Source organism: Eucyclogobius newberryi, unplaced genomic scaffold (genome assembly GCF_026437365.1).
Source record: "Eucyclogobius newberryi isolate DKJ021-1_F unplaced genomic scaffold, fEucNew1.0.hap1 SCAF_13, whole genome shotgun sequence".
In the NCBI taxonomy this organism is placed as follows: domain Eukaryota; kingdom Metazoa; phylum Chordata; class Actinopteri; order Gobiiformes; family Gobiidae; genus Eucyclogobius; species Eucyclogobius newberryi.
Genome location: NW_027315757.1, coordinates 33,403,960 through 33,430,398, shown reverse-complemented (window position 1 = coordinate 33,430,398; position 26,439 = coordinate 33,403,960). Strand labels below are relative to the sequence as shown.

At 43.2% G+C, this 26,439-nt stretch overlaps 1 protein-coding gene across 3 annotated transcripts; it reads right to left on the bottom strand.

The window, feature by feature from the left end:
* Positions 1–923: 923 nt before the first annotated feature.
* On the bottom strand, positions 924–15,284 carry col1a1a (collagen, type I, alpha 1a). Of its 3 annotated transcripts, XM_072443663.1 has the most exons (48): positions 15,020–15,284; positions 13,298–13,486; positions 12,456–12,478; positions 12,260–12,295; positions 11,149–11,241; positions 10,619–10,687; positions 10,501–10,545; positions 10,067–10,120; positions 9,926–9,979; positions 9,803–9,856; positions 9,666–9,719; positions 9,542–9,595; positions 8,852–8,896; positions 8,720–8,773; positions 8,428–8,472; positions 8,298–8,351; positions 8,011–8,109; positions 7,889–7,933; positions 7,651–7,749; positions 7,509–7,562; positions 7,324–7,431; positions 7,035–7,088; positions 6,796–6,948; positions 6,610–6,708; positions 6,467–6,520; positions 6,321–6,374; positions 6,140–6,247; positions 6,012–6,056; positions 5,813–5,911; positions 5,631–5,738; positions 5,391–5,552; positions 5,242–5,295; positions 5,051–5,158; positions 4,918–4,971; positions 4,779–4,832; positions 4,543–4,704; positions 4,361–4,468; positions 4,176–4,283; positions 4,038–4,091; positions 3,849–3,956; positions 3,720–3,773; positions 3,535–3,642; positions 3,401–3,454; positions 3,204–3,311; positions 2,852–3,131; positions 2,588–2,778; positions 2,262–2,504; positions 924–1,644 (listed from the first exon to the last, which is right to left on the bottom strand). In XM_072443663.1, exons 1-48 carry the CDS (start codon positions 15,099–15,101, stop codon positions 1,498–1,500), a joined length of 4,341 nt encoding a protein of 1,446 aa, XP_072299764.1. In that variant the 5' UTR covers positions 15,102–15,284; the 3' UTR covers positions 924–1,497. The 3 variants fall into 3 exon arrangements, with proteins under 3 accessions (XP_072299764.1, XP_072299765.1, XP_072299766.1); XM_072443664.1 differs by lacking the exons at positions 3,204–3,311; positions 3,401–3,454; positions 3,535–3,642 and having other exon boundaries at positions 2,852–3,118; positions 3,752–3,773; XM_072443665.1 differs by lacking the exons at positions 5,242–5,295; positions 5,391–5,552; positions 5,631–5,738 and having other exon boundaries at positions 5,051–5,104.
* Between the last annotated feature and the right edge of the window lie 11,155 nt (positions 15,285–26,439).

Sequence of the window (26,439 nt, the reverse complement as noted above, 5' to 3'; positions counted from 1 at the left end):
ATTCACTCAGAAGTCGGCAGGGCGAGTGGACCGCTTCATTGGCGATGGAAAGGACGGAGAACGGCGACATATACAATACTCGGACGCACGAGTGGATGACGGTGGAGGGTGGGCTCTCCACATTGGATTACATCTGCAGAGAACACCTGCTGGCTGGAATATCAGAGCGATGATCTCCAATAAGAAGAGGTAGGCCATGATTTCTTATTAGCCAACTTGAAGGCGCTAACGTGCTGGCAGCTAATCCTTTCCAGTAGTCATGTGGGCATTATGTTCGCACACAATTTAGCGATGACTAAACATGACATTTAAAGTGGCTGCTCTTGCAACTCAATCCCAAGTGCATTACTATTATTTTTTGGATCTAAGAAGACTTCACGTGTAGAACTCGCGGGGAAGTCAGTGTCAGTCAGGGAATAGGCAGCATTCAACATTTAGACCACTTAACATGCTTTATTTCAGCATTCAAAATAATTAAACACATCTCAATTATTTTACACATACAAAATAGGTACAGATTCATGTGCTGTTGTCTGTCTGCTCACAAACTGCCGGCTCTCTTTCTGTACATTAAGGATTTGGGGGGAGATTCAGACGTGAGGAGTTGATGGGGAAGAGGGGAAAGGAACATGATGAAAATAATGAATCCACTTTACAACGTTTGACGGTCTCAATCTGGACATCAGAAAATTTTCAGATGGATTTTTTTAGCACCAAAAGGTCCTGAGATGCCAACACAACCTCAACAATACAATATCACCATGTTGGAAGTCATTGACCTTAAGAAAGAATAGCACCTTTAGATTTAGCTATTTTTGCTGCTGAAAGTGATCTCGACTACTCCACTGACCGCTCAGGCTCCCCTTCACACACGTGGGCCACTTTCTAGAAGCTGGAGGTAGCCGTGAGACATTTTTCTTTAAAAAAAAGAGGTTTAAACCCATGTGTTCTCTGCTGGTGGTTTTAATATAAAGGACAGGAAGGAACAAACAAGAATATGTCCATGCCAAGTCAAAGGATGGGCAAAAACAAACATGGCTGTCAGTTTCACCGTTTATTCATCGACACCTGAACGTGGTACATTGCATTTGGGTTCTGTCTGTTGGGACTGTCCTTTCATTCCTCTCATTGCAGTGGTGTAGAAAAATAAGTCACTTTGTAAAATCCAGAGAGGCCTAGAGGGCTTGGTGGGGGAAGTACATTTTTTACACTTTACAGAAGCATATATTATTTTCTTGTTGCCAGTGAAACAAAACGTCTTTGCAGGATCCTTGATGTTGTTGTGAAAAAATCAAGAAGAAAGTAGTGGTCCCAAACACGATGATGCCAACATTTCTGCATCACGGCCATTTTGTTGAAGTGCAGGTTTTTAGGATGGAGGGCTGGCAAATTTCTTAATGTTATGATGGGTTTTTTGTAGAGAGATGACTGCTAAAAAAACAAAACTCACTCGCACACACACATTCACACAACAATTTCAAGTCCAGATTGCTCTTTTTACAAGAAACAGACAGGTCCCACTTCAATGCCAAACTCTTGGTCTGGAGCACCAACGTCCATAGGAGCGATATCAATGATGGGCAGGCGAGATGTTTTCGTTGTCTTGTAGTCGATTACTGTTTTGCCCCATGTTCCGGTGTGTGACTGAAATGAAAAGGAAGACATAGCAGATTAGTTTTGTACAATTGACTTCTCAAGTTAGTACATTTGTGGTAAGTATTATCTCACAACATCCATTATGTGAGCATATTGCCATTGTCAGATATGGCGACATCTAGCGGCGGAACTGAAAACTGCAATTTTAGAAATTGATTTTCAATCGTGAAAGTTGATCCTACAAAAACAGTGGCATTTCACTGTAGCAAGTGGCAGTTTTTCGTTTGTGGTTCTATTGATGACATTTCCTTTCTTTAATGATTGAAGTAAGTGCGGTGAAGTGGGGAACTTACTTTTTTCCCATCTCATGTCACATTTGGATTTTTCAAATGAGACAATTTGGTTGATAAAAAAATATTTACTGGCTCTACAAAGTTGGTTTTGTTCAAGATTTTGTTTTGCAACCGTAAGCTTTATTAGACAAGGAAAATACAGTGTGAAATGGGGATGAGAGATAAGGGAGGACATGCAGTAAACTGTCAGAGTCGGCCAGCAGCACTTGGAGCCTAGAGTACGTGTGCTGTGCTATAACCACTCGACCACCGGGAAGCAAAGCTCTACAAGCTTTTTTATAGCAGACACTAAGAACCATGTTCCTGTCTTACCGTGCATCCGTCCTCCAGGACACTGTAGGTGAAGCGGCTGTTGCCCTCGGCTCTGATCTCAATCTCGTTGGAGCCCTGAAGGAGCAGGGCCTTCTTGAGGTTACCAGCAGCAGCGTCCATGTAGGCCACGCTGTTCTTGCAGTGGTAGGTGATGTTCTGAGATGCCTCGGTGGACATTAGGCGCAGGAAGGTCAGCTGAATGTTAACATCCTCTGGCTGAGAGCCCTCGTTGCCATACTCGAACTGTGGAGTCAAGAGCAGTAATGCCATTGATCAGTTAACAAGTTGAAAAAGCTTGTGATGAAAATAATAGAATGTAGTTATACCTGGAAGCCATCATTCATGGTCTCGCCGAACCAGACGTGCTTCTTCTCCTTGATGTTCTTGCTCACGTACCAGTTCTTCTGGGCCACATCAGGCTGAGCAGGTGACACACATGTTTCGCCTGTCTCCATGTTGCAGTAAACTTTGATGGCATCCTGAGTGCAGCCCTGGTCAGGGTCGATCCAGTAGAAATCTAAAACGATGTCAAATGTCAAACAAGGCTAAATTGTAAGCCACATCTTGACAGAAATCAAGAAAGTACTCACCGCTCTTCCATTCTGGATGGCACATCTTCAGGTCACGGCAGGTTCTGGCAGGGTTTTTGCGGGTTCCGTCTGGGCTGCGGATCTGCTCGATTTGTTGGCTCAAACTCTTGAGAGTGCTGTCCACCTCCAGGTCACGGTCACGCAGAACATTAGCATCATCAGCACGGAACATACGGAATGGATCAGGGGCTTTCTCCTGAGGCTGGGCAATGAAGCCAAGGTCGAATCCACCACCGGGAGCGCCTGGGGGTCCAGCGGGTCCAGGAAGTCCAGGAGGACCCTGGAAAAGGAGACAAGAATAGTGTTTAGTATAAAGTAATTTTTAATAATTGTACCAGTCTTCATGACTCACAGCAGGTCCCATTTCGCCAGAACGACCACGGGGTCCTGGAGGTCCAGTAGGTCCAGGGAGGCCACTCATACCATCCTTACCAGGGCTACCAGCAGATCCTGAAGGGCCCTAAAGATGACAGTAAAACAAATCTCAGTCAGATAGCCTCCTCTTAGGGACTCATAAATACATGTTGTGAGTTCATTGAATCAACTAACTCTAGGTCCAGCAGGTCCAGCAGTACCAGCCGGTCCTTGTTCTCCTGTAGATCCCTTGAGACAAAAAAAAATGCATTTCAGAGATTGGTCTGATGTGGTGTTTTGACTATATAAGTACTATGACTTTAACTCACAGCGGGTCCGGAAGGTCCCTGCATGCCAGTGAATCCTCTGTGTCCCTTCATGCCCCTCTCACCAGCCTCTCCACTCTCTCCCTTGTCTCCACGGGGTCCACCAGGTCCCTGTTTGGATGATAAAGTGTTTGATTTAATTTATTTTTGTCCTTTGGTGGCTCATCTGGTTTTGTCGAGTTACTTACAGCAGGGCCACGAGGTCCAGCAGGGCCAGCAGCTCCAGCAGGACCAGCAGGTCCCTGTTACCACAACAAATCTTATACGTTATCAATGTAAAAGACATATTGAGGCATAAGGATTACTTTGACACATACAGTCTCTCCACGGTCACCGCTCTTTCCAGCAGGTCCAACAGGTCCAGGGGCACCAGGAGGTCCAGGAGCACCAGGTGCACCGGCAGCGCCACCCTCACCGCGTTCTCCCTAAAAGAAAAACATACATGTTTTTAAAATTCAACAATCTTAACCTTTCTGTTCATTCAATGGGAACTCGGTTGAACTTACCTTGGGTCCAGGTGGACCCTCACGTCCAGCTGATCCCTCGTTACCAGGGGATCCCTAGAAACAGACATAAGGTCAGTTAAAAACATTATTAAAGGCAGTGCAGAAAAATATTTCCAAAGATTGGAAGACTGCTTGTACCTCACGTCCTGGTTCACCAGGAGCCCCGGCCAGTCCTGCGGGTCCCATGGGTCCAGGAGGTCCACGCTCACCACCGGGTCCAGGAGATCCTTGCTTTCCAACCTCTCCCTATAAAGAACAAAAAATATGAGTTTAATCTTTCCGCCTCGAGGCTACTTCAACATCCAATAGAGTAAGTAACTTACAGAAGGTCCAGGCATTCCAGGGAAACCTCTCTCTCCTCTCTGTCCAGGAAGACCAACAATACCGCGGGATCCAGCAATACCTTGAGGTCCAGGCAGACCAGAACCACCCTGAGAGAGACATAAAAACCTCAACATGACCATTTCTAGGACATAAATTAAGGACATAATTCTGAATAACTTACAGTAGAACCCTCAGCCCCAGGGCTACCCTTCTCTCCGGGGACTCCAGGAGCTCCAGCAGGACCAACCTCACCAGCGCGACCAGCAGGACCAGTCTCACCACGGTTTCCTTTGGGTCCTTCTTTTCCAGAGGGTCCAGATGGTCCAGGAGGTCCAGAGTTGCCCTAATCAGTAGCAGAGAGCCAATTGAGTTTATAAAGTAGCTTTAACAAATCAACATTTAAACAGCAAAACTTACAGAGGGGCCGGGAGGTCCGACTCTGCCAGCAGCGCCAGGGAAGCCAGTTGCACCCTACAGAAAAATATGAGAGGGATGCTTGTGACCTTTAAAACACCAAAATAAAACTCTAATAGGAGTGTGGAAATAAGTGACTTACAGGAGGTCCAGCAGGCCCACGGGCTCCTTTAGGTCCAGAGTTTCCAACAGGACCCTGAAAGAGACATTTTAGATTATGTCTATTATAATATGTATTGGAGACTTTTGGTGGGATTTTCTCGCAGCTCACAAACCTGAGGTCCAGGGGAACCAGTTGGTCCAGCAGGCCCAGGAGCACCAGCATCTCCCTTGGCACCATTGTCTCCAGACTCTCCCTTAGCACCAGGCTGTCCATCACCACCCTACAGTAACAAAGTAAAAGTTAAACCAATTTTTGAGTTCACTCAAGATAAAAATGGAAGATTATCAATGACAATTCACTAACAGGAGGTCCAGCAAATCCAGCAGGTCCAGGTGGTCCCCCTTCTCCACGCTCACCCTAAATTGAATAGTCAAATTAGACAAGTTGTAGTATTAATTGTATTTGTAAAGATATTTTGCAATATAATTAAGCTAAAATTTGTCAAAACATACAGGGGCACCACGAGCTCCAGCGGGTCCGACAGGTCCAGCAGGTCCAGGCTCTCCCTTGTCTCCAGAGGATCCAGCAGGTCCAGGAAGTCCAATAGGTCCGGTCATACCACGAGGACCATCCTTACCAGGGGCACCATCACCGCCCTTTGCTCCATGATCTCCCTACAATAATGATTTCATATTTTTAAAAAGTTCATTCTTCTAATGAACTCTTTGAGTACATAGAAACTGGGCCCTTACTCTGTCTCCTTTCAGTCCTGGAAGTCCAGCAGCACCACGCTCACCAGGCATTCCTTGCAGTCCAGGGGGTCCTTGAGCTCCGGGATTACCAGGGGCACCAGCATCTCCCTAGAGATTACTCACATAAATCAATAAAAAAACAACAACAAGCTTGCAAACTACAGTATAAAGTGAAGTATTACTTTGGCACCATCATTTCCAGCAGCTCCAGGACCTCCACGAGCACCAGCAGGTCCAAGAGGACCAGGGGCACCACGCTCACCGGGAAATCCTCTGTCACCCTAAGAAGAAAACATCAAACTTTTAAGAAAGAGTCCTATTTGCCATTACAACGTTGGTTTCACAAACTAAAGCCAAAGCAGAATTGAGCCTGAGACTTACTCTGGATCCAGCAGGTCCTGGGGCTCCAGCTTCTCCAGGCACACCCTACAAAGACGCAAGTTAAAATAGCTGAAATAGCAAAATTGTTTATTTATAGATTTAAAATGAAATGGGAAAATGGTCATTACCTGCTCTCCAGATTTGCCAGTCTCACCAGAAGCACCCTGAGGACCTGGAAGTCCCTGGAATCCAGATGGTCCAACAGGTCCTTGCTCTCCTCTCTCACCAGAAGGACCCTAAGCATGAACAAAAAGAACCATCAATATCTGCATATCTGTTTTCATAGAGTGCATGGTTCAATACACTTACAGCAGGGCCAGGAGCTCCTTGAGCACCAACTTCACCATCCTTTCCTGGAGCACCCTTTACAGAGAGACAACACATTTTACTGTCAATGATCTATTATGTTATCATTTATTAAAAACAGACGTTGACCTTATGAAACTGAAACTTACACCAAGTCCGCTAGGTCCCATCACTCCTCTCTCACCAGGCTTTCCGGCCTCACCCTGAAGAGAGACCCAGACAGTTTGTTAATGCCGGTCCGTTTGGACAGTTACAAATAACTGAACATAACAGCATCATATGAATTACTCACAGCGGCTCCCTTGGGTCCGGGGAATCCCATAACTCCCGGCTGACCTCTGGCTCCAACAGGTCCTGGGGGTCCAGGGCGGCCATCTTGTCCAGGGGATCCCTGTGAAAAAGATCACCATTGAGTTCAGTCTGATGTAAATCAAAGTACTGTACTGTACTCATCGTGTGTATGTGAACGTAGACTCACAGCAGGTCCGAGCTTTCCATCAGGGCCTGGGCTTCCAGGGCTGCCAGTCATACCCTTAGCTCCAGGCAAACCAGGCTCACCAGTGCGACCAGGCTCACCAGTGGAACCTTTGGCTCCAACCAGACCAGGGGTTCCACGCTCACCAGGGGCACCCTATTAAATCAAATGTGTACAAAATGAAAATGGAGACAAATGGAAATAATTAGATAAAAAGTATGTTTGTAGTTTTTCTAACTAACCTTGGCTCCAGCAGGGCCATCAGCTCCAGGGAAACCACGACCACCAGGGGCACCCTGAAATAAAAACAGCATAATCAAACATAAACAAACATAATCTTATTGTGAACTAAGATAATACATTTATATGAGTGAACATTGAATATGCAACATATTGAATTATTCTCGTAGCTTCACTTCTATAAGAAATAATGTACATTTATTACTCATTGGCCCCTACAGGGCGGCCCTAGAGAGCTTATCATGATCAACTGATTCAGTTAATTAAAATGACATGATATCAGATACATACTCTCTCTCCGGGGACTCCACGGCCTCCAGCAGCACCGGGCTCACCTCGGGAACCTCTTTTGCCTTCTTCACCGGCAGGTCCTGGGGGTCCTTGAACTCCAGCAACACCCTGGAAATGCACAACAATGTAAAAAAACATGCACTGATGCATAAGGTTGTGCTCAATGTGGATTGTGCTGTACTTACAGCCTCTCCCTTAGCACCAGGCTCTCCCTTGGATCCAGGGGCACCAACATCACCCTGAGGAAACAAGTGATCAAACACGTGTTCACACGATTATCTGATCAAACATCTGATGGATTATAAGTACAATTTAAACATTACTCACAGTGTTACCCTTGGCTCCGGCGGCACCGACAGCACCCTGAGGTCCAGGAGGCCCACGAGGTCCGGGGAAGCCGGGAGCTCCAGCAATTCCAGGTGCACCCTGTAGAGGGCAGAAGACAACAACACAATCTTATCTAGCTGCAGTACGTAATGCATTATTGTGTCTTTCAGTCACACAATCTCCAAACCACCACCAAACGTTTATTCACATCATATTTTGTTGTAATTGAATCACTTACAGCAGTTCCCTTAGCGCCAGAGGCTCCATCAGTTCCAGGGTTTCCCTAAGAGAAGAACAGAACAGTTTCAGACCTGAGCTTTCATGAACTTTTCATGTATTCACATTTTAGATGGCACTTACAGAGGGGCCAGCAGGGCCAGCAGGGCCGGGGTTACCAGGCTCACCACGGGCACCAGCGGGGCCTTCAGGTCCACGAGAACCTTGTGCTCCAGCATCACCCTGAAAGACAAGGACAAAATTAAGGAATTCCACTTCTAATGTATTCTTCATCCCACGGATCAAGATACTTTGGGTTACACACTAACCAAGTCATTACAAACAAATGTCATTAAAGACAAACTGAATACACACCTTAAATACACAATAATTATGATGAAGTGTAAAACCAATATTGGCCATAAACGTACCTTAGATCCAGGGCCACCAGGGAATCCAGCTGGTCCAGAGGGGCCAGTGGGACCCTAAAAGATGAGACAGAAACACAGTGAATACAAATGAAATTGTAGTGTTCATTTGTGAAAGGCTCTGTAGACTTACAGGAGGTCCAGCAGCACCAGCAGCACCATCATTACCACGAGCGCCCTATAACACGAGAGAAGTGTGGATGAGCACGTAAACATATCAAGAGTCATATCAGTAGATGTATTATTTGTTTTCTCATATTGGTTTTATGAATGCCTATTATTTTAATGTATTTTATTTAGTATTTATTATAATGCATTTCGTTTTTACCATTATTATTCAATACTTTGGTAAAAGTACGTTCCTAGTTTGTGAATTTTGATGAGCACAATTTCAAGGATTATGATGTACGTGTTGATGTACTTACAGCGGCTCCAGGAGCACCAGTGCGGCCCCTCTCACCAGGCAGACCTCGAGGGCCCTGAACAACAGCAAAAGGAAGTTAGACTCCAAGTGAGAAAAATGAGAGCGTCTCGATGGTAGAAATGTGGCTACTTACCATAGCACCAGGAGTACCATTCTCACCAGAAGATCCAGCCTCTCCCTACAACATAAAGGTCATGATTTAATTGATGTATGTACTTTACATGATAGATTTATGCCAAAGTATGCCTTTATACTGTTAGTTAAGCATAATGATGGTATATACAGATATATTGCATTGTCAAACAGCACAGGCTAATACATTGTGATTTACCATAATACTTTAAGGTCAATAAGGTCAAAACATTTTATTCTATTTTTTTTATCCTGTCAAACTCATTTGTTCTGACCTAATAAAATTGAGGCATAATAAATCAATTAATCAAATATGCAGATTTCAAAAACTACAAATTTGGTCAGAAATGTTTACTAGTAGTAAACATTGGGTGTGTTCACACGTAACCCTAACCCGTGCTTGTTTGCTCCGGGTTCGGCCCACATTCATTCTGATTCATTAATTTGGTCCTTTTTAAGTCCTAGTTTAATCCATGTTTAATTACGGATCTTAAATAAATTTAGTCCTATCATGGTGTTAGTGCGAGTGAAGGCAACACTTTTGTCCCTTGCTTTAGTATTAAGTCATTTAACTCAGAATTAGGATTCACTGTGTCATGCTTGCTCAATATTGTGCTTTTTTGAATAGCTTTTTCACCTAGTTTTGATTGCTATCCGTCTTAAAGTTTCTATAAAACAACTTAGAACATACCTTGGGTCCAGCGGGGCCAGAGTCTCCCTTAGCGCCATCAACACCACTGAATCCCTATAAAGACCAAACCATTAATTTCATTGTTATGCCAAATGTGCAACTAACATTTAGGGAAGAAACTCACTCTGTGTCCTTTGATTCCGGGTAGTCCAGGAGTTCCGGGGAATCCACGAGCTCCCTAATCAAATGACACTTGTATTAAGGCTTTTTTCCTACAATGGTATTGTGCATTGTCACATATTAGTAATTCCTTCAGATTACCTGAGGGCCGGCAGGGCCACGCTCACCACCACGACCAGGTTTGCCAGACTCACCCTAAAAACACAGTCTGTGAAGATTCTCATATGCAAACAGGAAGTGATGATAACAGTAATGATAACTTACATCCTCTCCGTTCTTCCCAGGAGGACCAGCGGGGCCACGAGGACCCATGGGACCCTGGTGAAATGGATAAAAAGATGAAGAAAAACTGTCGATGACAAGTGCCGTTTGAGTAAGTCTTTGTTTTCTTTATGAGATACTCACAGCAGCTCCAGCCTCACCAGGTTCACCAGGGGGGCCAGTAAATCCTTGAGGTCCCTGTAGGGGGAGACAAAGACCATTATTATTTAGCTCTCTGATGAAGAAAGGAGGGGAAACTAACATATACTAACAATACCAAACTAAATCATGTTGTTATATGATAGACAGATGGTGTATCTGTATTTGCTGTGGTGTTTGTGTGGATATATGGAATATGTGAGAGCAGAAGTGACTTCAAACCATCAAATATGTGCCCTTTGAATCTACCTCAACACCAGAGTTTTAGATAATTATTGGGTATGATTGTGACATTAAAATCCTGTTTCAGACTGGACAGAAACAGGAACTTAAAACATGCTAAATAAAGTTAGCTACTGTTTTTTATTTATTTACATCCAATAGGACTTTTAGTTTTTTTGTGAGTGTGGTGGACTTACGCTTGAGCCAGCAGGTCCAGTGGGTCCTCTGGGTCCCATAGGGCCCTTTATGTCACACAAAAACAGGTTAGTTACTGTACTGTGTTACTTGTTTGTCTCTGTTTGTGTCCATACACACCATCGGTCCAGGCACAGGCATGGGAACGGATTTGTCATCATAGCCACCAGACATTTGAGGGGAGAAGTTCTGTGGGGGGGAAAAAACAGTCAATTCTCAAATTGAAGAATTATTATCTAAAAAAAAAATGAGCAGCCTTGTTGCATTTTTATTCAGCGGTTTTACTTTTAATGAACTTTAAACTGACAGTAATGCTAAATGCTAATCCCACTATTTAGCTATGCATCATTCTTTAAAGAATAACAATAATGGTTCAATAGGAAAGCAGTACTTGTGTGTAATAACGAGGAGAAGTACATTATTTTCATTTTGGTAAATCATTACAGTGTCTACTTCTCTCCATGACCTTGTGACCTTTCCGTGACCCCAGGCTGACCTGGAATTGATTAGAATATTTGACCTAACCTCACTGAAGAGATCAAGAGTGAGCTTGCACAATGCATTTATCTGAATTAGCAGGCACCATCCCGGGCTTAACAAAGAATGCCAAATTAAGACAAAACAGGTATATAATTTATGCCAAAACTTACTCCACCAAGGCCAGGGGGTCCAGGGGGGCCGGGAGGTCCAGGAAGTCCGTTCTGCCCTGGGATACCATCTCTACCAGGGGGGCCAGCAGGACCCTGCAGGAAAACAACAAAAACAATGAAAAACTACTGACGAAGATGACGACGACAACAACAACAACAACAAAGACGAATAGCTTAGCCAAATACACCATGAACTGTGTGTTATGGTTGACCGTAGTCAGCATGTGCTTTGGTCCAAGAGGATTTGGCCTGAAATGAAACTGAGCCACGTTTGTGCTGAGCATGTTGGACATTGACCTCAGCATTTTACTAGCAGCATTAGCATCATTACATTATAACTTTCACCCATCAGACTTTCCAGTAGCAACAAGTTACAATTTGATGATGTATGAAATCCTTAATAAATAACAACAAATGAAAAAAAAAAAACTAAAAAAAACACTATTCAGTTTAAATTCTGAAACAAGTGGCCCCTGGTAAGTGCTTGGGTACCACTGGTTGAGAAACACCAGCCTACATCACAAATGGAGTTGACTTATTAAACTTATTGTATATTGTCGCTTCATACAAACATACTGATGCATCATTTATAAGATAATACAATCCAATCATCATAATAACCACATTTTCACTTTCATTCATGAACATGAACATGTTACCACTGTTTTTATTTTGTTACGACAGTTTCTTATGTTACGACAGTTTCTTATGTTATGACAGTTTCTTTTGTTATGACTGTTTTTATTTTGTTACGACAGTTTCTTATGTTACGACAGTTTCTTATGTTATGACAGTTTCTTTTGTTATGACTGTTTTTCTTTTGTTATGACAGTTTCTTTTGTTATGACTGTTTTTCTTTTGTTATGACAGTTTCTTTTGTTACGACAGTTTATTTTGTTACGACAGTTTATTTTGTTACGACAGTTTCTTTTGTTATGACTGTTTCTTTTGTCACGACTGCTCTTTTGCACGTCATGTAGCGTCCTCGACACACACGGGACACTAGCCTCTAAATGGCATTCACTCGAGCACAAACCAGAACACAGACAGCAGACCAGAACACCAGAACACCAGAGCAAACACAAATTATTTCTCAAAAATGTTGGCTTACCCGGTCTCCCTTTGGCCCACGCTCTCCTCTGGGTCCCTAAGGGAATATAACACCATTTATTGAATTAGCATTGCAACTTAAACCAAACAACAACAAAATCTGTGCTGAATTATTAAACGCAATTTGTGCTTTTTATAAACAGACAATGCAATTCATGTTGTGTAAAAACAATTTGTTTTGAATGAGTTAAGCTTACCTCAACTTGAGAATCCTGGAAGCCTGTAAACACATGAAGAAAGTGAGCACAGTTAACGCTTGTGTTTTAGCATTTGTAAGAAAAATACCATAGTCTATAAAGCCTTTTATGATGCATTTAAATGTGTCTTATTTTTAACCTGTATTTAAAATCCATTGAGAATAGAACTGTGGATCTTTCTGTGAGCTTGTTCATCTTTGGTGAAGGTTCATTCTGTCGACTATTTCTCTTGTTCCAACTTATGTTTTGTATAGGAAGAAATTGACTTGTAAAGTTTTATAGTAGCAAGTTATAGTAACAAGTGTTAACTATATAGTTTCTGTTCTGATAACTATATAGTTTCTGTTCTGTTAACTATGTCTCATCAGTAGTTTCCACCCCGGGAGTCCGGACCCCTGAGAGTCCAGCATGTCCAAAGCCTTTTCCGGTCAAAGGTCAGGTCATCAAAGTGATTCATTGAGCAAATAAGTCGTGATGAAGTCAAATTGGAAATTGACTATAATTGACTTGAGTATGACAACTAAAACAAAAACACTACAATATATTTTATTTGGCTGAAATAATTGTTAGCTCCAAACAAGTGTTGGACTTGGGGGGTTGAAACCACTGGATTAGATAATAGATGTCTATATGTTTAGTACTGTTTGTGTTTGAGTGACCAGATGCTTCCCAGCAACATATGATCACAGGCATCAAGAGGTAGGAGAGTTAAACCCATGGAGGGGCAAATATTGAGTGAATAAGACTATAGTTCCCCCTACAGGGCAATCTCAAAGTGAGACAAAACCAGCAGCTGGCTCAAACAGATCCAGTGTCCATGGTGTGGTGGCATGTGGCCGTACCGTCGTCAGGGCAGATGGGGCAGCACTCGTCGTGGGGGATGATGGGGTTGGGGCAGTCCACGTCCTCACAGATCACATCGTCACACAAAACTGAGCCGCTGTCACACACACAGATCTGGCATGGCGCTGGCTTCCATACGTCCCGGTCAGCAAACACCTGGCCATCATGGGTGCAGCTCCCGCTCGAGCCTGAGGGGGGCGCCACAGAGATGGGAGAAGGAGGCAGAGGTCAGAAATCTGGGACCATAAGTGAGGCCTGCACCACTGAAAACAAGCACTTAAGGTAAATAATCGAGTGCATGTGATTTGCATACGCTGTTGTATATTCATGCCGTTTGTGATGCAGCTAATGCATCAAGACAATACGTATTGAAACAGTATTGTCAGCATGTTTTTAAAAAAAATAAAAAAATCATCTTTTACATCTAATTTACGTTTCATGTAAAATGGTAAATAATATCCTCTTTGACCAATCACGAAAAAGTAACAAGGCTTTTGACACCAACTACATGCTTTGTCTGTGTTAAGTCTCAATAATAAAGCATTGTCCATAACTGTGTTTTGTTCTTTTAGGTGACAAATGTGAGGCCGTCTCAAAAGGATGAGAGAAAAAAGGAAACATGTACGGACAGGCAAGCAAAGAGAACGTTGTTATGGAGAACTCTCCAAAACTTCCATTGCCACTGGTGTTCGCAGTGCCTCAGAGACCTGTCCCGTCACATTTTCCTACATCATCTGCAGTGTTACTCAAGCCTAGGCCTCTTTGGGCCTCCTTCTAAGGCCCTACACGACATGCCTTCATGCTGAGCTCAGAGAGTGCAGTGGGATTGGCAGCAGGACCTGGAAACACTCTGCATGTGTTTGCCATTAGGAACAGCAAAAAACCAAAGACAGAAGAGGTAGAGAGAGAGAGAGAGAGAGAGAGAGAGAGAGAGAGAGAGAGAGAGAGAGAGCGGGAGAAGGGAGAGGGGAGGGGGGGACGTGGCTGCCAGATGTTGATGACTGGAGCCCGGAGTCCCTGTAGGTGGCGCTGTGAGTCCATACAATTAGCACAGGCCTCCCCCAAACCACAGCTGCTGAACTCCTCCAGACAGAGCAGCCACATCTGGAAAAACTGACTTTGTTTTTTCCAGGGCCTCCTTCTTTTGTCTTCCCAGGTTTCACTCAGTGTCATCCGAAGAAGGCTGAATTCTTGAAAAAGGTTTCTTCTGCTTCTGTCAACAGACAAGACTATGCCTGCTCAGCTCACACTCTCACCTGCTCCACTGTTGCCCTGAGGCGGTGCATTTCCCTGCCACATCACTAAAGCCGCTCTGCTGGCTGTCTGGAGATCTTTGTGTTTTGGTGGTCAGATTCGACTCCTCATCTACCACAGATTCAAAAACTCAAAATTCAAACCGCTCTAACTTTGCCGTGACATGTCTTGAACTTGCGTTACTGAGCAGCTGTCTGTGGCCTTTTAAAGCAATTGAAGGTTTTTATGAGCATAGAAAGCCCACCTAGTTGCTGTTAAAAGCCTTGCCTGGAGGAGAACCTGCAAAAACCTCATGGCAACTCTAGCTAGAATTTTTAATGGTGCATCATCAGACCAAGCTCCACTCTCTTCTCTCTTTTCTACCTCTAGTTCTCAGCAGCGGTCCACGCCCGATGGGATATCCAAAGAGAGCAGCAGGTCAAAACAAAAACACAAGTTGCTTTCAGAAACTCCTGGCTGAAACTTACGGTCGTCCTCTCCCTGGGCATTGACCAGGAGCGCCGCTGCGCAGAGCAGCAGCGCTAGCCGCAAATCCACAAAGCTGAACATGTCTAGATACCACCAGACATGTAGACTCTTTGGGGCAAGAAAGGAAGTTCAAAAGAAGGGAGCTGGAGGGGTCTTCTGGGTCTCCTACACTCCACTCATACACAGGGGCAGGGTCCGCTTGTCCGATCGCCGGTGTTCCTGACCCCTGCAGAAAACTCCCTACTGCCTACCCTCAGCGTCCACAGGGGCTTTTATATGTGGAGCGTGGAGGACTGGGAGGTTCCACCACGCTCCCTCATTAACCCGCTGCCTGCTCACGTTTAGGGAAGACAAGAATGGACCCCTCCTTCCGAGCAGAAAAAAGCGAGCAGAAAGGACAGAAGTGAAGTGGTAAAAGCAGCAGGTCCCTCCTTCTGTAAGGGCAGAGTCAGAAGAAACCCGAGCCGCAGCATCAGCCAGCCACGGTTTTCTACTTCCTTATTTATTTGATGTCTTTTATTTAATAATACAGATTAACGTCTTAATCCTTCTACTTTCTGGTGATTTGCCTCCGTTGATGTCTTTTAGTGTATGCTGCACATTTTGTTTAGTTGTTTTACTTTCCAAGATGCTTTTATGGCCGCGCTGTCCCGCTGTGAGCATGTGCTGAACACTGTTGTTTGATGTGTTTAGCTTAGTTTGACTTTGTCTCGTGCTGATTCAGTTTGACCTGAACCTTCCATTGTTCTCATGCAACACTTATGGGCAGTAATTGAATCCAGTCAGTGCTCCCTGTCAGAATTACACTCAAGACACCTTCTGTTCTATATTGATCTTCATATTTTCAAATGCAATGTTTAAAATGACTAGAATTGTCTATATATTTTCGGAAAAAAATAATAATTTGCCTTAGATTAAGTCATGTGCACCATGTGTAACAGAGCGCAGGCCAACAGATACTTCAAAAGATAAATACATGGATTATGATGGTTTTGACATGTTATCAATTGTCATAAATACCAAAGCCATTATTAGCATTACATGTTGAATGTGTCATGAAATTTCATTCCATAAACTTTGTCATTGTTGCGTGTTCCTAAAACGGCTGGTTTAACATTAGATTCCCTCATGTCACGTGTCACGTGTCACGTGTCACGTGTCACATGTCACATGTCACATGTCACATGTCACGTGTCACATGTCACATGTCACATGTCACATGTGACACGTGACACGTGACACGTGTCACGTGTCACATGTCACGTGTCACATGTCACATGTCACGTGTCACGTGTCACATGTCACGTGTCACATGACATGTGACATGACACATGTCACGTGTCACGTGTCACGTGTCACGTGTCACGTGTCACGTGTCACATGTCACGTGTCACATGACATGTGACATGACACATGTCACGTGTCACATGTCACATGTCACATGTGACACGTGACACGTGACACGTGACACGTGTCACGTGTCACATGTCACGTGTCACGTGTCACATGTCACATGTCACGTGTCACGTGTCACATGTCACGTGTCACATGACATGTGACATGACACATGTCACGTGTCACATGTCACGTGACATGTCACATGTCACGTGTCACATGACATGTGACATGACACGTCACGTGTCACGTGTCACGTGTCACGTGTCACATGTCACATGACATGTGACATGTCACGTGTCACATGACATGTGACATGACACGTCACGTGTCACGTGTCACGTGTCACATGTGACATGTCACATGACTCACAGATGATTGACAGGGGTGTAGCACAGACTTGTGGGTCCTGGGTACAGGCCGTCTTAACGGGCCCTGCACTACACTGTGTGAGGGCCCCGTCCGGCCCTTCTGGTGTCTACAAAGCTAATTTTACCCATCAATATTAGATATGATTTACAACTAAGCTTGAATGTCAAGGAAATTATTTGAATGTTTATTTTAAAATGATATTTTTTCTTATGACATTATCTACTGTCAGAATTTGACTTTGACAATTAAACACGTCTCAGAAGTTGATTCTTGTATTATCTAAAACCAGTTTGTTGTCATCAAACATGAATGAAACAAAGAGTAACTTTTCTGTTCTGTTCTGATGGTCAGTGGTGGAGTGAGGGTCCTGTTTCCTATGAACCAGATGTTTCTTTTTACACCAGCGGCTGCAACAAGCTCAACTTGGAAATACCTGCACAATTATGGGGTTTGCAGATGTTATGATTGTTATTGGCAGTCAATAATAAATGCCTTTTTAGCAGCCCCCTGTCCAAATAAAGGTTTATCCGGACAATCCCCTGGCCTCCCCCTTCAGAGGGCGTGAGCGCGCCAGGCCGACTGCAGGTGGGCTGTAATTAAGGCCAAAGCGTACATTATGAAGCAGATGAGCCGAGGGAGACGAGCGGCCTGTGCCATCTGATCCAGAGGAGCAGACACGTAGCAGTGCGGGGCCTCTAATTCTCCTCCTCTGCGCTCGCTCGGTACACACCTCCACATTACCCATGAGCCTTCACAGTGAGCGCACACCATGGAATGCTCTGCCTCTGAGAACATGCGCACAGACAGAGCCGAGCAGAGAGGGAACCGCCAGCTCATCACTCGCTCTCTCACTTCTCTCACAGTGGATCATACAGGCCTGAGCTCAGTACAACATTCTGAGAGAAAGAACTGCAGTCGGCTCCAGACCCGTCTTTATTTGCACTAAATGTTATTTTCAGTTGACACTAAACAATAATTAACCAATTGTATGCCAACAGCCTGCCCATATATCACTATGACCTGAGTTATACATAACCCGTGTAGAGGCGCAAAGACAACTGTACTTGCCTCATGTGAAATTGAAGTTTATTCACAGGTCACATGACAGCTGCTTTACACATTAAATACCACATTCAATTTGTTCAAGAACATTTGGCACAAAAGACTACGGTAGGAGGCGAAACGTCTTACATTTTTCAAACATAGTCCAATCGGCTGATTCTTTTGTCCACCTGAACAACTGAGGGAACAAACAGAGACATGTCCACAAGGCAGAACATGGAGCATCAGCAACAGAACAAAGGATCTAAATCTACTTTGAGTGTCTACTAAGCATCAAAGGCATTGATTTGAAGAGGAAATGTCTGGACGGTGGGACCTTTCTCTTGAGGGACCTCTTTAAGGTCATTTTAAAGTCTTGTGGCAAACTCTAAATGTTCAACACAGCAATGTTGGTTTTATTAACTTTTTAACTGAATTCAAAAGAAAGGACAGTGTAGACTCTAATTGGAAATTAAAAATTACATTTTGTGTCAGGGCTTTATTGTGAGGTCATTGTGAGGTCAAACGAGTCCTTCCAGGCTGGGGCGCGTGTTTGACCCTCTGCACCGTGCTCCATATCACTACACGCTCATTACAGCTCGTGCCAGAGGTTTGTGCAGTACAGGAGCAAATAATGAATTAAATATAGTCTGTAATCTCCCATTTCTGTCCAACAAAGCAGTTGGAAACAACACATACAACAACTGTTTTAAATGAATGGCATCAAATGCATAAAGGTGAGTATAGTGAGTCACATGAACAGATATTATATATCTGTGCATGTTGTGCAGATATATAATATCAAATAAATCATTATTTATGTAGCTAATTAGCCCCCAACAAGCTTTTCAAATATATGTATCATTTAAAAAAAAAAAAAAATGTTTCTCACCCTCTGCGGGCGGGTGATATATATATATATATATATATACTCTCTCTCACCCTCCGCGGGCCTCTATTGCTCTATTGATCTGGTGCTCAAGTCCTGCTCCTGTGCTGCCATGATCTCTCTGTGCTTCAGACCTGCCGTTTCTAGCAGCAACAAAAACTTACATAAACATATACATATACGTATGTATGTATACACACACACACACACACACACACATTTTTCCATGATTGTACAACCCCAAACTTCATAGTGACAAGGTAAGACAGTTCTTTGTAGTTAACATTTTAGAAATATTTTCTCATGCAAACCAGAAGGTTCCATCCAGGCCCTCATTAGAGGCTCAGAGAGCCCCCCCACCTTTAAAACATAGATGTGTTATGATATGTGTTAAAAGTATGTTTTCTATGTAATGGTGCACACACTGCAGGAGAAGTTTTCTTTTCCCACAGACTCGACGTAGCCGGAACTCAAGAAGTTCTGATGCAGAGCATTAAAAATGAAGAGCTTCAGTCTAAGTATAAGGTACAAATAACAGCAATGGTGACTATATTTGGAACCATTTCACAACATCTGAAATAAGAGGATTTGTGAGATTTCTGTTTTTGTTGATTAAGGATACAATTTATATTGAAACAATTGTTTTTCACCCACATAATCTGTATTCAAGTTACTTTCAAAAGAGTCTCATCTCCTCAGCACAAACCCAGAGCCAGGTTTGTTTCACAGCAGCAGCAGCAGCAACTAGTGACTCTTGTTGTGATGCAAAAGAGAAATAAACTTTCAGATGCAAGTTTGAAAAACTCCTTCTTCTTCCTTATAACCACTATTTTGTAGCTGAGGAGTAAATGTAGGGCAACAGCGATGTGGTGAGTTGGATTTAAATAAACTACAGTGCTAAAACATGTGCGTTCTGTTGTTTTGCGTTGCTGCTCTTGCTAATCCACTCATTTAGTTTTAGTGGTGTTTTTCATTGCTTGAGGACAGATCTACACCTGCTTATTGTATGGTATTGTATTGTGGTAATCTCTCAACATAAAAGATAAATAAAGCTCAGTCAAACGGTTTTACTTTGCTTGTTTAATTGATGTTTTAATGGCACAAAGCAAACAATATTGGTTATACAATAATGTGAATTATTGTTAATGCGTTACTTTTATGACAAAGTAGCGCGTTAGTTTTCCAGTGCAGTAACGAGCTAATGTAATGAGTTACTTTCAAAAGTAACGCTACCCAACACCGTTCAGTGCAGTGATTTTTGCAGGTGTAAGTGCAGATGACATTCTGGAGGGAACCATGCAGCTGTTTCCATCCATCCATCCATTTTCTACCGCTTGTTCCCTTTCGGGGTCGCGGGTGACTGGAGCCTATCCCAGTGACTTCGGGCCTTAGGCGGGGTACACCCTGGACAGTGGCCAACTTGTCGCAGGGTCTTCCTCATGAAACTTCCTCTTTGTGAGGTGGGTCAAAAATGTGAAAGACATTGAATTTTGATGCATTTCCAAATAAAAAGCATTTTTAAACTTACTAAATAAACAAAGCAAAATATTATTTTACAAATGGAGCTTGAGCAAAACATCAAGCCTGGGAGACTTGCCTGCAACGTCATCATTTTGCTTCCAGCTCCTAGGCAGGCCACTCCCTCCAGCTCATGGCACGCCTCCTTCGCACCACCACCTTGCAGGCATTCAATGCCCCACATTAAAACCCGCTTACCCAGCTGATCTTCAGCTAGTGTGAAGATCAGCTGTGTAGCCATGGTTTTTGGAAACCCTCTGATTTGGAGGTGCTGATTTTCATTCCAGCTGCTTCACACTTGGCTGCAAACCAGCCCAGTGCAAGTTGCAGGTCGTCACACAGAATACATGTGGATCATGGACCTCTGGCCTATAGAGTTATGGACAAACTGATACCAGCACTGACATCCAATAACTCTACACCTCTTGGGTTCAGACTGGGATGTGACTCCATGTGTCACAGTCGTTCTCCACATGGACATTGAAGACCCCCAGTTGACCCATGGAATCCTGGGTCAGTGCACTGTCCAGTACACCCTTCCCATTTCTATCCCCCGTTTGTAAGAAAGGCATTTGGGATAAAGCACAGTAATCACAGAGCGCCAGCCTTGAATAGACCTGAACGTGCAGTGAGGGTTAGACTAGTTCAGAGATATTTCAACATGACCAGTTTACCACTGCTTCACACTGGTGACTCAGAGTTAGCCCAGGTGAATACATATGTGAATGTCTGCAATTAATATGGTTTAAACTGCCAGAAAAATGCCTTCCATATGGGTGGATTGTCCGTGCCTTTTGGATGGATTGTTATTTTTTGATACCATAAGAACATATTCTCATTTAAAACTCACCACTTACTGTATTTTTGTTCTATTCTTCTCAACTTGTCTTGATGAAGATTTTCCACAAGTACGATCCCCTCAAAACAAGTGATAACACAAAAACATGAAAACTTTTATTTACCATCCATGTTGTATTCCCTTGTTGATGAAACAATAGGGAAAATCATTCTTGGATTCTTTTAAGTGAAGATGGAACTATGGCATGTGTTAAGATGGAGTGCTCCTCCATCTGACTGAGTTTCCTCCAGTAAACGTGACAACTGGTTAAATATATAACATTTTCTTAGTAACAATAGGGTCTACCTATAAGTTATATGTAGTTTTTATAATATAAATCCATATCACGATTACATTGAAGAATGAAGAATAGAATATAGGACAAAGGGCTGTGAAGCAGTGCATTTTCCACACAGACTAAAATAGAACCCGGTATTACACTGTGCAAGGCCTGTCTGTGAGCCAGCCTGTCTGTGAGCCAGCCTGTCTGTGAGCCAGCCTGTCTGTGAGCCAGCCTGTCTGTGAGCCAGCCTGTCTGTGAGCCAGCCTGTCTGTGAGCCAGCCTGTCTGTGAGCCAGCCTGTCTGTGAGCCAGCCTGTCTGTGAGCCAGCCTGTCTGTGAGCCAGCCTGTCGCTCCACTGATGCTGTGCTTCTTTTGTCTGTCTACCTGTTTACAGCATGCACAATACTTCAGCTCTGAAAAAAAATGCTGTCATCCCAACTATGGACACATCTTATCTTATCTTATCAAATGCAACTATATTTTGAATAACAGTGAATGGGCATTACAGCAAAATGCATCAAAAATACAAACCATGAAAGCCTGTTATACATTTGTCCTATGTCTTATTCTAGTATCATCAAAGTACCCCTGAATACTTACATTAGCATATCATGTTTTATCATACATGTACCACCTAAAAAAATTACGTGGTGTTGATTTAAATTAATGATACGTACAAGAAAAATATATTAAGCCCTAATTTTATAATAGATACAGGCTTGAACAGTTCCTGTTCCCTCTGCTGGAGCCAATGAGGGATGTTGATGTTAAATGTTAAATGTTAAATGTTAAATATATATATATATCCTCTACCAGAGGCCCCTGGGAGCTTGAGGGTTCTTCAGTACCTTTGCTGTTCCTACACTGCACTTTTCTGGACCGAGATATCTGATATTTTTCCTGGGATCTGCTCAAGTCATTCCTCCAGTTTGGGGGCCATTCCTCCAGTTTGGGGGCCATTCCTCCAGTTTGGGGGTCATTCCTCCAGTTTGGGGGTCACTGCCCCAAGTGCTCCGATCACTACGGGCACCACCAATACCTTCAGGCTCCAGACCTTCTCCAGCTCCTCTCTGAGGCCTTGGGATTTCTCTAGTTTCTCATGTTCCTTTATCCGGATGTTTCCATCCCATGTACCGCAATGTCCACCACCACGGCTTTCCTTTGACCCTTGTCGACCACCACTATGTCCGGTTGGTTCTCCATTACCATTCTGTCTGTCTGTATCTGGAAGTCCCAGAGGACCTTGGCTCGGTCATTCTCCACCACCTTTGGAGGTGTTTCCACCTTGTCCTTGGGGTCTCCAGCCCGTACTCTGCTCAGATGTTTCTGGACACTGTGCCAGCTCCTGGTCATGGCGCTCCATGTGTGCTGTCCCTGCAGCATCGTACACTCTGCAGTTATGTGCGGGATTGATTGATATATTCTTTATTATATTTAGTGGAGTAGCTGTCCAGATTATCAATGCTTTGTCACAATTTAGATATTATTCCCCTTGAAAGTTCTGGTTTGTAACCCTGTGACCCGTTACAGTGGTTTAGTTGAATGTCTTGGTTACAATAACTCCTTCATTGTAAATACCTATGAAAGTCCTGTTTCTCCAAGTCAAAGGATTCTATCCAACATTTCAAAGCTTTTAATATGATTTTCTTTTACAATCTGCAGAAACATTTTCATACCTTTTCGTATTGTATGTTTTGATTATCTTCTTCTGCCATGATATAAGCACCCATTTTACCCATAGATTCATAACTTCCTCATTAAACTACATTATTTTAAGTTCTATAAAATGCAATGCCAAAGCAAAGGTTCCGGTCCTCAAGAGCCGCATGTTGAGCAGCGGTTCTCAACCTGGGGGTGGAACCCCCATAGGGTTTGGGAAATTATTTCAAGATGATATGAAATTTGATTAAATAGTCTTGAACAATGCTTGACACCCTTCAAATACATTGGTAATGTAGATTATTATGTATTGGCCAACCAAAGTAATTTATCTAGGTATTTACTCAAAACAAATATCAAACATTAGACATGAGGCAACATTATCCCTTTGGGGATAATCCACTTTTTATGTTTGTGCCAATGGTTATTTTGGAAAAAGGTTGAGCCACATTGGTTTAAGGACAAAAATGCTTATATATTTGTTTTATTTCAACACTACACAAGCTGGAATTTGGACAGCAAGGGATTTGATCAAGTAAAGGCAACTTGAGCGCTTACATCATTACAATGATTTATTTTAAATGGGACAATGTAAAAGTGTTAAATAAATGGTGCCATTTGGTGCATTGTCCCAGAGTTAGACTTCAGCTGTAGTCCTGGAAAGACAACCCACAAACATTTGACAAGACACATTTGACAAGACAGTGTCAACAATGGTTTGAACACAGAAAGTACACACACGTACACATACTGTTTACACATCCAATAAACTGTACGAGACCCTCCACACTTGGATACAGACACACATTCATACAGATTCAGAATCACCAGGCGTCATCATCATAAACAGTGCAGCAATGACTTTTACAAACACCCAGTGGTTTTCTGCCCTAGAGAAGGATTCGGCCCCAGCAGGACGCCTCAGACATGTGTGAACGCAACAAAACACAACTCCAGGTATGTTTTTGATGAGGGGACATTAAGACATGGTTAAAATCTCCTTCAAAGTCCATTGGAACCTCATGAGGATGCTGGATAAAACTTAGGGCTACTGTAGCAGCCTCTTTGAAGTTGGAGCCCCGGCATGTTTGCACTTCCTCCTGTGTTGTAAAACCCAAGACACACAGCTGTCTGTCATCATACTCAGCCAGGAGCCCTGAGTGTGTGCAGGGATGACAAGCTCGGGTTACCTGCTGCTTTCTCATTACCACCTCTAGGTCCCACACTAATGGCCAAGCTAATGTGTATGTGTGTGTGTGTGTGTGTGTGTGTGTGTGTGTGTGTGTGTGTGGATCTCTGTGTAAAACAAGTCCTTTATGAACGGAAACAGTTGCTTGTTTGAACTTAACGCTACTGGCAAAAAAGAGGAAAAGTCTATTTTATTTTATATGAGTGTGGATGCATACGTATGTTTGTGTCAAGGGCCACCTCATTAATAGTCATTTACAGCCAGGGTCCTGATGGCCAAAGCAGAACGGTCTTAGCCAATAAACACAGTTCCGCCTCTTAGAAGATTTTATATTTGAGCATGGCAACAATTATATTTGTACACTTTTTAAGGAAACCACGGCATGGCATATTTGAGCAGTTTCTAGGTTTCAGGGTTGCCTTAGATTGGCAAGGACTTTTACAAGTGATGATACAATTAAACAATGCACTTTACTTTACTGACTAAGGTAGGTATAAGTGTAAAATATATGTATATGAAAATAAAACATGTAAAGAATTCATCATTTGTGATTTATTTCTTTATTGCTACACCAGAATTCCAGCAGGTGATTTCACACATTTTGTGTCCTGTACCTAAAGCGTCAAGCAAACATTTCTATTGACAGTGAATTATACTCCATGTACAGCAGACATTGACTTCCAACTTCAAGCAGGATTTCTGGGCCGGAGTCGAACTCGAAGCCTTCCTCCTCTTTTGCTGCCAAAGGCCCATAATTGAAGGCTTCGCTCAGACTTGGGAAGCGTTGGGAGATGCTGGAGAGAGAGGCCACGTCCACATGTGAGTCACTGCTCTTCTCTCTGTGTTCTTTAACTCTCTCTCTGTCAGGGAGGTCAGACTGAACCCAGCTACAGCTCACTTCCACCAACCCACTGTAGCACTTAGCATTAGAAACAGTTAGCCTCCATCAGTCAGGATATTCAGGTGCCCGTAAGCAAGGCAATGATTTCTGCAGTGGAATTATACGTGAGGCAAACATTAGCAGACGTCGGCCGGGTTTGATGTGTTTGCCAAGATAAACTCAGACAGACTTAACGGTGGGTGTCTGGCATCCCCTTCTCTGTCAAGAGTAAATGACACACTGCACACAGACACAATCTTTATTAGCAAGCCAAGAGAACATGCGAAACAATACATGTCAGAACATATAAAAGCTTACAGTGGTTTTATTTGCCCTCACCACAAAATCATGGGGTTTACTTTTTATGTGAGAGGTCACCAAGTACATAAATACTTCAGGCTTATGCCATTTTTAAAAGATCGCCTTCGACTTGCTACAGAACACTCCAAAATAGTACATGTGTGTGTGAATCTTCTCAAAGTAGTTGGTGTTGGTTTCTGAAAGGAAAGAAGCAGAAAAGCAGAGCCTGACTCTGGGAGTGTTCAGAGGGGAATGGTCACAGTGTATTTCTCTTACTCTGTTTCCAACATGTGAAGAATATCAGGCCCATCCCCCGCCTGGACTCAGGGCAGACGCTGAGGATGGAAACTATGAGCAGAGCTCTGCTGCCAGACAGCTCCAGAGAAATGATCAACACAGAGAAATCTGACCAGCTACAGTGCAGTTGTGTTGACTGTGTCTCTGTGAAAACACATTGATTATGGAGGGATCAAGTTACACAACATTTTCAGATGCATGTGATTACTTTGCTTGGGCTGAACACAAGTGGTTTGTATAGGAATAAAATAGATATCTATAGAGTGAGCCTGTCTCTCATCCTTTCCCATAAGAGCATGTGTCCATGATGCCCTTCCCAGCACTAGCAGACATGTAATTAAATACAAAGTGGTGTTAATTAGCATTAACGATCCCATGTAACCAGGGAGACTGTACATTTAAAGACCGGTGATACAACAAAGCCACAACTAAACAATATGTATGTGAAAAATAATAATTACAGGTAAATATAAAGATCATTTTGTGTACATTGGATTTCATTGAGTATTTGCACAACCACCTGTGGTGTCTGCAATAACTCCAATAACACACAATACCTCCTATAAATCTTTTAACAGTCGGTTTCACTTGTGTTTTAAGATCACATTAATTGCAAATCGTTTTTGCTCCAGCATGTCCTCACAGTAGGTGTCAGCGTCTCACCTTAATTGTGTGTCATAAGCTAGCTGCCAGTGTCCAGCGTTTCCTGCGCAGTAAACGCACGGCCTGCAGCCTCCACGCCTGCACACGTGCGGCCG

Coding starts and splice junctions, on each gene's coding strand:
- col1a1a (XM_072443663.1), bottom strand. CDS start 15,101: ATGTTCAGCTTTGTGGATTTGCGGCTAGCGCTGCTGCTCTGCGCAGCG. Junction 7,750..7,888: donor CTGGCGCTAAGGGAACTGCT/GTAAGTGATTCA, acceptor TGCCCTCTACAG/GGTGCACCTGGAATTGCTGG. Junction 6,248..6,320: donor AAGGAGCTCCTGGCCCTGCT/GTAAGTGTATTG, acceptor GTTCATGCTTAG/GGTCCTTCTGGTGAGAGAGG.